This window comes from Tachysurus vachellii, chromosome 25 (assembly GCF_030014155.1).
Source record: "Tachysurus vachellii isolate PV-2020 chromosome 25, HZAU_Pvac_v1, whole genome shotgun sequence".
NCBI classification, from domain to species: Eukaryota; Metazoa; Chordata; class Actinopteri; order Siluriformes; family Bagridae; genus Tachysurus; species Tachysurus vachellii.
Genome location: NC_083484.1, coordinates 14,221,578 through 14,237,618, shown reverse-complemented (window position 1 = coordinate 14,237,618; position 16,041 = coordinate 14,221,578). Strand labels below are relative to the sequence as shown.

General features: G+C 39.5%; 2 protein-coding genes across 2 annotated transcripts in view; one reads left to right on the top strand and one right to left on the bottom strand.

Annotated features, from left to right (window-relative positions):
• The first annotated feature begins 1,764 nt into the window (after window positions 1-1,764).
• nr1d2a (nuclear receptor subfamily 1, group D, member 2a) lies at window positions 1,765-8,973 on the top strand. Its single transcript, XM_060861380.1, has 9 exons — window positions 1,765-2,083; window positions 3,491-3,712; window positions 4,486-4,574; window positions 4,684-4,828; window positions 5,505-5,801; window positions 6,014-6,213; window positions 6,432-6,617; window positions 6,702-6,912; window positions 7,174-8,973. Exons 1-9 carry the CDS (start codon window positions 2,065-2,067, stop codon window positions 7,368-7,370), a joined length of 1,566 nt encoding a protein of 521 aa, XP_060717363.1. The 5' UTR covers window positions 1,765-2,064; the 3' UTR covers window positions 7,371-8,973.
• Window positions 8,974-9,225: 252 nt separating this feature from the next.
• nek10 (NIMA-related kinase 10) overlaps window positions 9,226-16,041 on the bottom strand; it is a 20,156-nt gene continuing 13,340 nt past the window's right edge. The window contains exons 23-36 of the mRNA XM_060861736.1: window positions 15,548-15,623; window positions 15,287-15,416; window positions 14,365-14,435; window positions 14,068-14,269; window positions 13,732-13,837; window positions 13,012-13,092; window positions 12,875-12,923; window positions 12,551-12,582; window positions 12,100-12,200; window positions 11,818-11,928; window positions 11,494-11,584; window positions 11,356-11,408; window positions 11,202-11,257; window positions 9,226-9,682 (exon numbers count right to left, since the gene is read on the bottom strand). Coding sequence (XP_060717719.1) covers window positions 9,640-9,682; window positions 11,202-11,257; window positions 11,356-11,408; window positions 11,494-11,584; window positions 11,818-11,928; window positions 12,100-12,200; window positions 12,551-12,582; window positions 12,875-12,923; window positions 13,012-13,092; window positions 13,732-13,837; window positions 14,068-14,269; window positions 14,365-14,435; window positions 15,287-15,416; window positions 15,548-15,623 — 1,202 coding nt within the window. The 3' untranslated portion in view covers window positions 9,226-9,639. The remainder of the gene's footprint in view (window positions 9,683-11,201; window positions 11,258-11,355; window positions 11,409-11,493; window positions 11,585-11,817; window positions 11,929-12,099; window positions 12,201-12,550; window positions 12,583-12,874; window positions 12,924-13,011; window positions 13,093-13,731; window positions 13,838-14,067; window positions 14,270-14,364; window positions 14,436-15,286; window positions 15,417-15,547; window positions 15,624-16,041) is intronic.

Sequence of the window (16,041 nt, the reverse complement as noted above, 5' to 3'; positions counted from 1 at the left end):
AGTATCAAAAATCATTTCCAGAGTTATTCTTCTACTTGCTACCAGGGTTTAATAATAGAGCTTATAGTTTACTTCTTTAACTTCTTTGACTAAAGGAGGAACGCACTATCTACCCTCTTCTGCATATACACACTCACAGAGGCCTGCGATTGGCTGTTGCTGCTGTGATTGACAGAAGAAAGTATGCCGTCCCTCGCAGCCAGAGATCAAGTCCAATTTTGCCCACGTGACACCGGCCTTTCTCTGCTGGTCAAAGTATGCCGATAATGTTCCTGGTAACACACTGAGCAATAACATGGCAACCTTATGTTCAATTAATACAATAAAACTGTATGTTAAATGGCCGATTATAGGATTATAACAGATCTATGATTAAAAACACGCTAATATTAGCAAACATCAGCTGTATTATACTACGTTCACACATACAGCGACTCACAGACTCAAAGCAACCAGAGATCATAGGTGACTACATGCGGGCTTGTCCAGTGATGTGAGAAAGTTAAGAAAATTCAAATGATCCCTGACAAAGTCCACTTTGGAGAAGACCACTTCTTCATCTCATATGACGCTGTAGATGCACACATACGCTGCTTATTTTTATACTCATACTGTACTTATCTTTTGAGCGGTGGGTAGAAAACAATGCCACATTCATGGCATGTTGAAGCAATGTGCCCTAAAGATCGCCTCGGTTAAGTCGGCTGTGACGTCACATTTAGTAACCGTGTAGTAAATATATAGATAACATAATCACACTGCGGACGACCATATAATAAATCTAGTACAGAACATTTATTTTATCAGAACATTGCTACATCATTAACCGACAAGTTAAGTAAATAAGACAGAACAGATCTTTATTAAATTCATGCAGCTTATGCAATATTCATCCATAGTGAAGTATATTTAATGTAGAATTTCATGATATTAGTAAATTAGCAGTGTTCCGTACACTTTGTAGCTACAGTTTCAGGGACTCTTGCTGACTCTGGCCCATCTATCCACAGTGTGCAAGTACTGTATATAATGTTGCTAAAAATCTCAATCCAAGTAGTCGTGTCCAAGGAGTTGTAAGTAGTCGTGTTAAAATGACAAGGACCTCATCAACCACCAGATAAGACAGAAGTTGTGCAGGATCCTCCAGATGTGAGATGTTAGGTGTGCACAGCACCAAAATACCACAAAAAAACCACCTGAAACGTTAATTACATGACGTGTCAAAATAAACAATGGATAAGAGTTGAGGTTTCTTTTAAATGTGCATTAGATTAGATTAGATTGGATTAGATTAAATTAGATTAGAGATTTAAGACTAAATGAAGTCTTTTTTCAACATCTGGATGATTCATATCTATTTTTATGAAGCCCCGCCCCAAGAATTTTAATTGGTCTTTATAGTGTCTATAGAATGATTGACAGGAGCCGTGTCCAAACACAAACAAGGACCTTTCAAAATGGGTTTATTCGGATATATATCGCACTTCACACGTCTTTCACCTCGTTCTTATACATAATCCAGTTTAATCGTGAGGAACGAGTGCACCTTTATCACGCAGACTGTATATTTATATCGTATTGCACCGCTTATAGCACCGTTTTTAGTTTCCTCAGGAAGCAGCTCGCCTCAGGAACGTTTCGCCCTCGCGCCAGGACTGACGTCGCTGTAGCTCCGCCCCCTCGTTCTGTGGAAACTGTGTCACTGGGTTAAAGTGACTGTAGCCCGCGCGCGCGCGCACGCACGCTCGGGGTTGGTGGGGGGGGCGGAGAAATGGCCCATAGCAACAAACCTCAGAACATTCAGTTCTTAGCAGCAGCAGTCACTTGGCGATCTGCTGGACCTACAGTCTCTGTACAGTGAGATTACGTCTCCCATGTGAAGCGTTTTGTTTTGGTTTTGTTTTATTTTAACCTACGGGGGAAATAATCTCGCGTTTTTATTCGTATTTTTCGGATGATTTTTGGTAGCAAAGGAGGTTCCTGAAGAGGTTCCTGAGAAGGTTCCTGGTTAGTACTTTAGCACCTTAGCACCTCATTTTGTGTTAGCTGCGTTTTAACACGAAAATGGGATCAACGAAACCAGGTAAGAGGCTTTAATACTATATAAAACATTGAATAAAATATAAAAAAAAACGCCAAAATCTAAACATTTTAAAAAGGTGCTAGATAGGTTTAAGGTCTATAAGGTTCTGGCATTCATCGTGGATTTATAATATTGTACGCTTTTGTGCGTGAGTAAGGTGTGTGTGTATATGTATGTATGTGTGTGTGTGTGTGTACAGCGCTACCGTGTTGTTGTGCTTGTACTCGTCCGGCTCACATGGCTGGTCCCGCCTGCCCATGTGCCTGTGTGTACGCCAGCCGGTGTTCTCTGCCTTCTGATTGGACGAGAGCATCCGTGACGTATCTCATTGCATAATTAGGCACGGAGTGTCTCCGCAGCAGCATGTGAGCCAGGTGCGGTGACCTAGATTGCGTTCAGGCTCGAGTTCAAATCAATCTCAGATGCACTGCGTAGGCGCCCTCTCGGGTATCCAACAAAACGAGTACATCTAAACTACACAGATTAAACAGGGACGTTTAAAATAGACACGACGTGCTGGTGTGACGTGTTATATATGTGACATATTGAAGTGAGGAAGTATCAAGTGGGTTGTGCAAACTATTTAGGGCACTTGGACTATTTAGGGCACTTGGGCTATTTAGGGCACTTGAATAGTTGTTGAGATACGGCCGTGGCGAATACTCGACAGACACGTGTGGGTGGGTCTGGGAATCCTCAGTCACGCTGTATTAGGTAACCTGCTCTATACACAGTTTATATATATGATAAAATATAATATTTACATATTAAATGTTATAAAATATAATAAGAAATAGTAAAAACCTGCTCTATACACAGTGTATATATATATATATATATATATATTAAAATCTAATATTAACATATTAAATGTTATAAAATATAATAATATATACACTACTGTTACATGTAGGCTTCCATATTTGTATATAAAATTATTATTATTATTTATTTTTATTTTAGTATTATTTTTTTTTAATTATTATTATTTAATTTTATCCGATATACACACTTTTAATATTTATTATGTTATTGAATTACATGTAATATGTGATTGAGGGTGTATCAGGTAAAATGAGTCAGTATTAGATTAGTTTTAGGTTCAACATTTAAATGCCATGCCCTCTAATTTTACATTTCTTTGTTACAATTTTATATTAACCAAAATTTGTGACTTTTAATGAGATGATCTGATATACGAGATTTTTCACAGACTGATTCATGTTGTAATTAAGATCAATGTTGAATACAGATGAATCTGCATTTCAGTAGTGAGTTTTGTCAGTAATCATAGTGTGGCAGAGAGAGAGGGAGAGATTACTATTATTATTCTTCTGTACAGCTACCGATGATATTGTTAGATTGTTATATCTTCTCACATGACTCTTTTTCTTCAACTTTCATCAGCTGGGGTGATAGCGTACATCTGCTCTTCCGGCTCTGCCTCCAGCCCCAAATCCTGCTTGAGTGACAGCTCCAATGTCCACACACAGTCCACATCCCCTCCCTCTTCAACAGCACAGGGCCTGAAGATGGAAATGCCGAGCGTCAGGCCATTTAGCATCCCTAAACCCACCAACTCTCGCATGCCTGGATTGGAAAAGAACGCAGCCAAGAGCAGCATCACAAGTAAGTTTGGACTTCTTGTTACATAAACACGATCCTTTCGGAAATTTGCACTTCTGGGAAGCACACCTCCTTACTATGACTGACAAACACAAAGGCCACGCCCCCTTACTGTGACTGACAAGTACAAAGGCCACGCCTCCTTCACTATGACTAACAAGCACAGAGGCCATGCCCCCTTACTATGACTGACAAGTACAAAGGCCACGCCTCCTTCACTATGACTAACAAGCACAGAGGCCATGCCCCCTTACTATGACTGACAAGTACAAAGGCCACGCCTCCTTCACTATGACTAACAAGCACAGAGGCCATGCCCCCTTACTATGACTAACAAGCACAGAGGCCACGCCTCCTTCACTATGACTAACAAGCACAAATTCCATGCCTCCTTACGATGACCAACAAGCACATAGGCCACGCCCCTTTACCACGACTGACAAGTACAAAGGCCACGCCTCCTTACAATGACTGACAAGTACAAAGACCACGCCCCGAGTACAAAGACCACGCCCCTGACTATGACTGACAAGTACAAAGGCCACACCTCCTTACTATGACTGACAAGTACAAAGACCACGCCCCGAGTACAAAGACCACGGCCCCTTACTATGACTGACAAGACCCCACCTCCTTAAATGTGACTGATAGACACCCGAAAGCACACAGATGGTATTTATCCTTCAGTATATCACCTTTTTTTCCCTGATACAAATCAAATCAAATTTTTACACAGTCACTGTTTTTACACTACATGTTTGTTATTGTGTTTTTAGAGCTGAACGGCATGGTGATGCTGTGTAAAGTGTGCGGCGACGTGGCTTCGGGATTTCATTACGGCGTCCACGCTTGTGAAGGTTGCAAGGTAAGGAACAAATCGCTCTTTAATTAATGTACTTGTGCTCATCTGCTCATTTGTCACATATCTGAGTCTGAATCTTGCAAACTTCTTATGTGCCTGGTGAAACCTTCAGGGCTTTTTCCGGAGAAGCATTCAGCAGAATATCCAGTATAAAAAGTGCATGAAGTCAGAGAACTGCACAATCATGCGCATAAACCGAAACCGCTGCCAGCAGTGCCGATTCAAGAAGTGCCTAGCAGTGGGGATGTCACGGGACGGTGAGGGCTTTTCTTCTACACATCTACATGACCATGAGCCAATGTACTGTTGTACTGTTTTAATGAAATGTACTGTTCATTAAAAACACCCGGGCGGTCAGGCATAACACATAGTGGAGCGAGCTACTGTTTAAATGAAGATTTGTGTACAGTAAAGTCTATAAAGATACAGACAGGTGACAAAATCAAAGGAAAAACCTGACCTGATACTAACTGAGCACTTAAACAAAATAGGTGCAGATTGTTGTTCTGCAAGAGATTCAAATGCAGGGTGGTGTAATCTGTTTGAGAAAATTGATAGGATGTAATTTCAGAAATGAATAACATGTTAATTACATTTTTACAAAATATTCAAATGAGCTACAGTGACCCAACCATTTAACAATCACGGTGTAATGATTTCCCGTTAAGGTGTGTACTCTGTGATCACATAATTACGTTTAATATTATATAATGTTACTAGATTATGTAACTAAGTAAAATACGTACATTTTTATGTAATTACACCATACATCTATTCTAACGTTGCTCAGTTTCATTCATGTTTTGCTTTCTCTCTAGAGATTACATAATTGTCACGACCTGACACAATTAAAAGAAATTTTTTTGATCCGCACCTAAAAACTCAAGTTTCTGCCGTATTATTAATATTAACAACGCCGATTCTTTCCGGCAGCCGTGCGGTTCGGACGTATCCCGAAGCGGGAGAAGCAGCGCATGCTCCTGGAAATGCAGAACGCCATGAACAGCGTGATGACCGGCGCCCAGCTGCATCAAGTGCTCAGAGACTCCAGCTCCTGCTCTCCGTCGTCATCCTCTTCCTCTCCCTCTCCTCCGTCCTCACCACAGTGCTCTCAGGACTCGGAGTCATTAGTGCCAATGGACACCATGAGCTTGGCCTCTTCCTGTTCCTCAGACAGCGGGGAGGAGGATTTGGTGCCTCGGGCTGATGGATTTCATCTCGCACAATCAGGTGTGTTTACTTAACACTCTGTTTTTGCTCTATCGATGATTTGAGTGGTCCATAGCAGCATAAATAAATAAATAACCAATGACATTTTTCCTATATAACAAAGCAACCTAATGGATTTTTTTTCTAAGCACTTCTCTGATTTACTTTTCAGAAAAGTCTCTGAATCAGATCTGATAGATCTTTGAATTTGGTGTTTATGTCTCTTAAAACAGGGTGCGCTCTTTCACTGGGCCTTTCAGAACGACTGAGCAACAGCAACATGACAAACATCCACAGCTCTCCCTGTGAAAGCCGGCAGCAAATCACCATCAGGTACCACAGCAGCGTGAACCCCGATAATGCCTCATATTGCCACTATAGCAGACCCAATCTGAACGAGCTCACTGGAGTATCAGCCAACCGAAGTCACCTGGTGAGTCTCCTCCATTTTTGATGCCATAATGCAATAAATCAATAGGCAGATGTTTGTAGCTACATAGATACGGAAAGTGGAGGAATGGGTGCTTGTAAAGATACTCCACTGTGTTCACCCCCTTTTAAAGTGAAGTAGCATCATGCTGAGCCTTAGCCTTGTCCACTTGGTGTCTCAATAGTGAAAGGCTTTATAAAAATCTGTTGCATGTCCTCCAGGTGTGTCCCATGAACACTTCACCCATAGTGGACCCGTCCAAGTCTAGCCATGAGATATGGGAGGAGTTCTCCATGAGCTTCACGCCTGCCGTGCGAGAGGTGGTGGAGTTTGCCAGGCAGATTCCCGGCTTCCGTGAGCTCTCGCAGCACGACCAGGTCAGCCTGCTCAAGGCTGGAACATTCGAGGTACAGAGCGTATGCTATACCGTCTTTACCGTTCACTGTTTAACGCTTCGTTACCGTAACTTTACTCTGATGTCATGCTCACAGGTGCTGATGGTGCGCTTCTCCTCCCTGTTCGATGTGAAGCAGCGTACCGTGAGCTTCCTGAGTGGGCGGAGCTACAGCGTGGAGGCTCTGCGCTCCATGGGAGCTGGAGAACTTCTCTCATCCATGTTTGACTTCAGTGAGAAGCTCATGGCGCTGCAGCTAAGCCCAGAGGAGATAAGCCTCTTCACCGCACTCGTGCTCGTCTCTGCCGGTACAAAATTCCTTCGAACGTTTTCTGAAAATAGAATTCCTCCTTTAGGAAATGTTTTTACACACATATTTGTGTTAAACAGTAGCGACCATGCTGTGCTCAGACAAGAAAAACACTATTACATTTTTAGATACTCTTGAATATGAGAAGTAAAAAAAAAAAAACATCAAAAGATCAATCATCTATAGTGTTGTTTTTTTTTTTTTTTTAATTTATTTATTTTTATAAAAAGTAACAACATTTTTTATTTCTTGTTTCCAGACCGTACCGGAATCGAGGACGTGAGCTCGGTGGAGGCTCTTCAGGAGAACCTGATCAGAGCTTTGAGGAACCTGATCATGAAGAATCACTCGAACGAGGCGGCCGTCTTCACCAAGCTGCTGCTGAAGCTACCGGAGCTGCGTTCCCTCAATAACATGCACTCGGAGGAACTGCTTTCCTTCAAGGTCCACCCTTAAAACGGACCTGCTCTTCTCTCTCGGACCAAACCGGGCTGTACATTTCCCTCTTGAATGTATTTAATGCAGAAGATTTATTATTACTATTATTATTATTATTATGATTAATATTATTACTACAACGTCAAAAGGGTTTGGGTGAGGAAGTCCAGGAAAGTGGTGAATTTATTTATTTTTTTTCTTCTGTCTTATTAGTTTGAGATCACACACAATCTAAGTGTAAGAAAAATGGGTTGCCAGATTGGGGTTTCACTTTAATTCAATCACAGCTGAAACCCTTTACAAAGTCACACTTCTTGCTTCATGCCTCACATCATGTTAGCTTGGATCAATTCTTGATTATTTAACAGCTCAGATAAAATTAGATATAAAATATATAACAGCTATTATCTCAGAGAAATCAGTTATTAAGTCTCTAGACATTTGCTAAAGCTGCATTTTACCACCTTCAGCAACCACCAGAGTTGAGTTTGTTGTCTCGTTATAAATCCGTACTCTGATTGGTCGGAAGGTGCTGATTAATTTTTGATAGAGAGCTTCACGGACATACCGCAGCTTTAACTGTAAAAGAGTGTTTTATCTCTTACAGCAAGGACAGGAAAAAAAAAACCCAATACTGCACCTCAGCTCTGGACTTCTCTAAGGAACAGAATGCTGTATTTTTGTCTACGTATATATTATATATACAGTATATAACATGTTTGAATTTGAATTGCACACGTTGTGGTATTATCGGTGATTCGGACAGCACAGCTGAGACTGAGACAGAGATGACTGCTGTAAACTTCCCGAGCGTGTTGAGTGGTGACCGTTCCAGGTCCCGCTCTTGCTTTCTCTGCACTATTCTTTGCACACTTGACAAAAAGGACGGATTCATATCCAAGTTTCTGAAGCGTGCAATAGGTGCTAATGCATGATTATGTGTAGTTGAATAGTTGAATGTGGTGTCTGGAATGTTCTGTTTTAACGAAATGTCCTTTTTTTTTTTTGTTTGTTTGTTTTTTTTCGGCTCCTCCATCGTCATCATCTTCATTGTTTGGGTGTCTTTTGTATTTTATTCATGAATGTAGGCTGCACATTTAAAAAGCAGCGCTTATAAAAACGTCAACACGCTGCTTTCGCACGCGGCGGTGTGGAACGCGACGGAAACACGTGTAAACGCTCTGTATTTACGTCTATGCATATCTCTGACACCACATGACGCATTGGACTCCATCTTCCATCACGGAAAACATCACTGGAGATCTTTTTATCTACCAGCATGAATGTGTATCAGAACGCACACACCTACAGACTCTATAAGCAGCGTATACAGGTGGCTGCTCCGTAGCGCGTGTTCTTTACAGACAACTCCGAAGCAGGATTTAAGAGATTAAACCGAAATGGGATTTTTTCCAGGGGTTCGCCCCGCACCTCCTCTTTTCATCACTATGCAGCTCGACAGTACAGACTTTTCATACTTCAACCGTGATAAAGAAGCTTGATATCTGTAACGTAGCGTAATGTTATATTCTTTATGTCCATATTGTGCTCTGTTGTGTAAGATATACAGTATATCTATATATAGTATATAAATAAATATCTATTAGTCAACTATATAAAACTATATGTATGTGTTTCATTTCCATTGGTGCGGTAACGAGAACCATTGGAATCGGTGTTACAAACACTAAACCTTCCTGACTCCTGTGTCCTTCATGTGACCTGTAAATTAATGGCTATTAATAAGTCATCACTAATTATAACCAATGATAATTATTTACTATTACTACTAATAATAATATATTGTGATGTACAATGATGCATCTTGGCTAAAATCTGCGGAAAATCTTCAGTAATTCTGAAAGACTTGCAACAAAAAAATACAAACAGTCCTTTATTCAAATTTCAATAACATAAGCACAGAAAACTAAAAGCAATCCAATGTTTTATATTTATATATTTATTTATTTAGTTAGTTAGTTTTTTAAATATTAGATCACAATTTTGTAGTCTTTAGGAAAATCTGAACAGATTATTTTCTAATGCAAAGTGCACAAAACATTAGCCTGAGACTGGAAGAGAAACCTGAACTGCCTGAAAAGGCAGTAAGGTAAAGAAAATCCCACATCCATAACCCTGAGAATAAAAACGTTGAGGTCCTGGTAATGTTTTCTATACAATCAGGTTTATGAAGCAAAATTCTTCTGTGTGGAGGAACGAATTTGTTTGGAGGCGTCCTGAAATCTGCATATGTACAAAACACACGGATATTACATCACTTCACCAGTCACAGGCTGGCAGTTCGGCTGTTTCCCGTCTCTGACTCGCTCCTGTGGAGAGGAAATGTCACACTAACTATTTTTTTTTTTTACCAAGTATTGCACTGGAGTTATAATCACCCTGATATTTCAACATTAAATACAAAAAAAAAAAAAAAAAAAGAAAAAAAAAACTATTTTGACGCCCAAATCACTTTTAGCATAGAATTCTGCTTTGAAATATTGTTGCATGAAGGTCAAGTAATTTTCCACGCTGATTTTCCACGTAGATTTAGTTGAAATCTTACAGCTAGCTTGCTAAAAGCGCTATAAATAACATTTTCTGCATTAGCAGATGTATTAAGAATGTCCTTAGAGAAGCTAAACATGAATAGCTAGCTAGCTTGGTTGATAGCAACTAGCTTTCTGTTGATGCTTTTAAATAAAGTTCTTTAACTGGAAATTTAGATGAAACCTCACAGTTAGTTTGCTAATAGCACTGTAAAATAACAGCAAATGAGTTAGCTAAGAGACTACAGAGCAGTTGTTTTTAGAGCAGCGAGACATAAACAACTAACTAGCTATATAGTTAGCAACCATCAATCTGTTGCTGCTTTCAAATAAAGCTCCATTAACTTGGGATTTCTGACCTCTATCTAGGAAAAACGAAAGAAAACACCTGCTCTGCTCAAAATTCTGACCTGCTCCTCCACTTCACAACGAATGAGTTTAGAATATGAGGTGAAATCAAAATGGTTGCTCACAACATCAACAGTAAACAAAGTAGCACTTCTTGATTTGAGCTGAGATTTACTGAACTGTATTTACTTTAGATCAGTCGACATGCACACGTAGTCGTTGTTCAATCTATAACACTGATGTAACAGTTTGCTGTGTTGATGAGGTAAATATATAGCACTCGTATGACTAACGTTTGCTGGGTAGATAGTTGCTAACAAAACACAACCATGGAGGCGTTTTTCCACCTTGTAGCTGGAAGCAAGAGAGGTTGAAAACGAGCTCTGACTTCCCACACAAGGTAAAACTAATGTATTAAGTACCAAATGCTATAGTGAATAAAAAACCTACAGAAGTAGGAGGACATTAGATTACATAAGCTATCGAACTTGGATAGAGTTGAGGGACATTTTGTAAAGATCCACATCAGCAAGGACCCTGGGGCCCAACAGATAATTATTACATCGACAAAACTTTATCTTAAGATAAATTATCTTAAATCTTAAGTCTATTTTTAGACATATTTTACTATTTGTAAGCTTTAAAGTTTTACTGTTTATCTGCAAAAATATGTAAATAAATAAATAAATAAAAAGTCTGGAAATAGGCATAATAATCTTATATTTGGTTCTTTGTTATCCTCTAAAAAGAAATTTGACTAGATTCGAGATATTATCACTTGCTAAGATGCTATTTTTGCATTGTAACACTCCTCACTCCTTAGCTACATTAGCTTTATAAGGCAAGTGCAAAGCTAACAAAGAAAACACAAAATTATGTTTTAGCCAGTGGGATACATTTTGAGAAAATATTTCTAAAAGAACAACTTTCTAGTAAACTTCAGGAAGAATACCTGGCTAGAGGTGTGCTGTAATAAGCGCTTTGCTCGAGCGCTTCCTCAATCATGACCTGAGAAAAAGCAAACACATACAGATGTGAAACTGTAGAAATTGCAGTACCCTGAAGTCCGTATTGTTTTTCAGAAGAGACGAATCTTGCAAACTGACCTGTACCTGCTCGTAAGTGATGCCCTCCTGAGGACTCGAATATCCTAACTCACCTACAAAAACAAATATTTACAGGATATAATTTTTTCTGATTATTCCTTAGCACAAGATAGAAAAAACCTCACGTGTTTACAGTACCGTGTGTCTCAGCTCGGCCAGACTGCACCATGGACCACCAGTCCCTGCCCCCTGACCCCAACTCTACCACCTCCTGACTTCCCTGAAGCACCTGTTCAAGAAAAAAAACACTAGGTGCGTCCCAAATGACATACAACCTGTTCTACTATTGTGTGGTATAAATTGTGTGAATAGTGTGTTCACACTGACAATTCCAAGAAGCAGAAGAAGAACAAGAAGAAGAAGAAGTGCACTTCAAATAACTGGATGATGCTTTTATTCAAAATGTGGAATGTTGGACACTCAAATGCTTCCATACTGTGTGTGTGTTTGTGAGTGTGTTACCTTTTTGAGCTCCATCTTTAGATGAAATGGACTGATTTCACGCTGGAACAACGATTTCTTAAAGCGGTCTATTGCCCGCCGTGAAAAACTGGTCTGGGGTCCAGGTGGAAGCTGATCACAAAGTGATTCATTAATTCTTCTTGACTTTACCTCAGGATTAACACCATAAACTCAGTTTTTCAGCTACTCATAATTTTCATACTAGAGTGTATTTAACTCTGGACCATCTGTTACTTCCTGAGAATTTAAAGCCTTTAAATGTTTACTGCACTAAAATGCTACCTGAGTGATGAATATGATTTTATGGAGCAGTTCGAGAAGCCGTAGGTTGGGATCGTCGATCTGACGGACTTTCCTTTGGGATACACAGATAGCTGCTGATCCTACATTAGATCAAACACACATCAAAAAAACTGTACAAAAGTACTGTTAATAAACATGATTTTAAAGGTGGAGTTAGTCTTTCTTTAAAAGTGTAGCTATACAATTAATAGTGACATTTCGAATATAACGTACTAAAACTGTCAATCAGTATGCTTAAAGGTTAAAGAATATGGTTAGTTGCCTTGTATTTTATTGTCTGTGGACATTTTTCTGGTCCAGAAATTAACTCTGCTTTCAGTTCCGTTAAAGCTGCAAAGCTTTTAATACTTTTCCAAGGCTTACAAACTGCCCCTTTAAGGCATTATTATTATTGCAATTAGACAGTAAATTGAGTGTCAGTGCAATGTACCTGGTCGAGCTTTAGACTTTAAAAAGTCTCCACTAAAATACAAGAAAAAGATTAAACGTAAGAAAGGAGTAAAACACACAAATGAGAGCTGTTCTAGGAAAATAATCCACTGCTGAATCAGTGATGATCATTTTCCAGTAACCGCACTGCGTTATTCTGAAACTTGTTAAAATTACAGGGTTTTTTTATTCACTTATGTTTTACTTTTTTATCGGTTTATAGTTACATCATAACTGTAATAACTAATCACCCAGTTTCGTGATGAATTGATGAACTAAACTCATATACTCATACTAAACTAAATAAAAACTCATACTAACATACCCAGGTCGGCTTTGGTCATCAGGGAGATAGGAGCTGTCAGGGCTCTTGGCTGAGCACAAACATTACAGGAAAATAGTTAAATCATTTCTGGAGAAATGTGAGTTTGATAAAGGTTTAGAAATGAATAAATGATTTACTTTGATGTTGGTGTTGATGTAAATGAGCTGAGGCTGAAGTCGGGACAGAGGCAGATGTCGAGACACGACTTGTGTGAAAATCTGTGTGAATGTAAAATCTTATTATATTAAATTAACAAGATCTTATTATATTATAATAACAAACCACAAGACTTATTATTTAATCAAGCATCGACTGCATCTCGGGTCCACTGTTGGTTCTTTGAGCTTTGAGTTCTGCTCTGTTTGGAACCACTTTGGATGAAACATGTAATATTTTGAAAATATATAATAAAGACTGCAGTATAAATATTCGAAATCATATTGACATTTTGGGGGGCACGGTGGCTTAGTGGTTAGCACGTTCGCCTCACACCTCCAGGGTTGGGGGTTCGATTCCCGCCTCCGCCTTGTGTGTGTGGAGTTTGCATGTTCTCCCCGTGCCTCGGGGGATTCCTCCGGGTACTCCGGTTTCCTCCCCCGATCCAAAGACATGCATGGTAGGTTGATTGGCGTCTCTGGAAAATTGTCCATAGTGTGTGATTGTGTGAGTGAATGAGAGTGTGTGTGTGCCCTGCGATGGGTTGGCACTCCGTCCAGGGTGTATCCTGCCTTGATGCCCGATGACGCCTGAGATAGGCACAGGCTCCCCGTGACCCGAGGTAGTTCGGATAAGCGGTAGAAGATGAATGAATGAATGAATATTAAAAAATTTTTTTCTTAAAAGAGTCATTTACTAACCTTGCACGTTAGTCTCTCCGTCCACCGAGTCTGAGAAACTTTGGTGCCGTGTCTCAGATTGCTGATCGTGTTGATCAACCAGCAGCTCGTCGTTAAAGTCCATTTCCTGGGACAGTTCAGAAGATAAACAGTACTGGTCTTAATGTCTGATAAAAAACCACTAAAATGTTGTTTCTATAACATTAGATAAAGTCATCTGCAGTTTACTAATAGTATAAAACAATAGTTGTGTTTGGTCAGAACATTAGAAGTTGTGTAGTAGAAAGTGTAGGAGGAAAGTGTAGGAGGAAAAAAAGGGAGGTATAATCTGTATTCAGTCTGATGTGTTGAATGGACCTGAGGCGGCCTGCAGCTTGTGAGCTTCAGGCGGTTGCTTTCAATGCAGTATTTCTGCGCTCGCCTTCTGTCGCGCTCGGCTCTCTTCTCCAGCGCGTTATGTGAGGTGTTCACACCATCCAGGAACTTCATCATCAGGTCACAGATTCGGGAGCTGACCTCCACGATGTCGGGCCGCAAATCCGCATTCGGCGTCAGGCACCTGCCGAGAGTGAGTGAATGAGTGAGTAAATAAATAGCCAGACAGACAGACAGACAGACAGACAATAAATAACTATACCATATGGACAGTCTCACCATTTAATCATGTCTGTAACTCTTTCTGAAAAAGCTGTGTTCTTCACTGGCTCAAATTCCGCCTCCACGATCTAAAACAGAACCAAGACAAGGTTTTAAAATTTAGGAAGAATAGAAATTAAAAACAGAATGTAAAAAAGGACTAAGTATATCAGGTTATAAGCCTAAGGCTGTAGTCAAGACCAGAGCTGAGTCTTATGCTTTAAGAGTTTTGAGGCCAAGTCAAGAGTGAACAGAAATGAAAACAAGTCAAGAAACAATTTCTCATCCTGTTAGTGGTAATCAAGATAAACATCTAATTAATTACTCAAATACTTTCGAATAGTTTGCTTTACTCATATATTCCATCAGTGCTTGACCTGTTGACAATTACTGTTCTAAATGTACTATATATTTGTGGCTATATATATATATATGTGTATATATAATGTTGCAGTTCTGGACCTTGTATTGTAATGTAAATGTTAGTAACTGAATTTAAGCTTTATGCTACTGCCCTCTGTATTCTCACCCCTTACCTGCTTCCCATTATCACCTCCATACTTGCTTCTTATTTCTATTTATTTATATCCTGCCAGCACTGAGTGTGTCATAAATCTTTCCCCTTGGGTCAAGGAGAAATGTCATTTCATCTCATTGTGCACTGCACATTGTAAATGATGACAATAAAGATCTACTTGACCTGGCTTCTTGTAATTCAATGTGTAGTCTAATAAAACTGGTGGAAATCACACTTAAAATAGCAAAAAACACCTCTTTTATTCTTAGATGGAGTCTAATAATGAACAGGCTGTTATTCGGAACAGGCCGACATCTTTTAGGTTAGTGCGAAGTGGCAAAACAGTGTGAACACATGTGGAAGTAAAAATGCAGTCCACCCAAATAAACTGCTTAGAGAAGTGTTTAGACTAAACTTTGTGACCTTGGTGGCGAGCGAGAGCATGTTGTTGCTGTAGAAAGGAGGCCGAAGAGTAACCATCTGATACAGGACACAGCCGGCGGCCCAGACGTCAGCCTTCTCTCCGTACGGCTCACTTTTCACGATCTCGGGACTGAGACAAAGCGAGACAGTGAAGAAATAAATCCTTCTCCTTCGTCTACATTTATCCTGTATATAGTTTGGCATAAATTAGGAGATTGAACATCCACATATAATAGAATGAAACGCAAACACAACACACACCAGGAGTAGAGAATGGTCCCGACAACCGATGTTAGCTTGCTGGTTTCTTGTTTCTGCTTCGCGAGACCAAAATCAGCTGAAAAACAATGGTTTGGGTTTTTTATTGGTACCGAAATCTACAATAGCTTCTAAGAAAACAGCTGATTTTGTTACTTTTTTTTTATAACTTTTTATATAGATTTTCTTAATAGGTATTAAGATTAAAACTAAAGAATATATACAGATACTATAGTGGGTACTATAGTATACTGAGTCTGGTTCCTCTCAAGGTTTCTTCCTCACCACCGTCACCTCCAGCTTGCTCATTAGAGATAAATGTTAGAGATAATTAAGTTTTTATACTTATGTAAAGCTGCTTTGAGACAATGTCAATTGTTAAAAGCTCTATACAAATAAATTGAAATGAAGTTGAGTATTCCAGGGTAGCTATAAAACATACTTTTAATTAAATTATTAATCCTTTCCATTTTAAAAATTGTACTTGAACCCTTTAA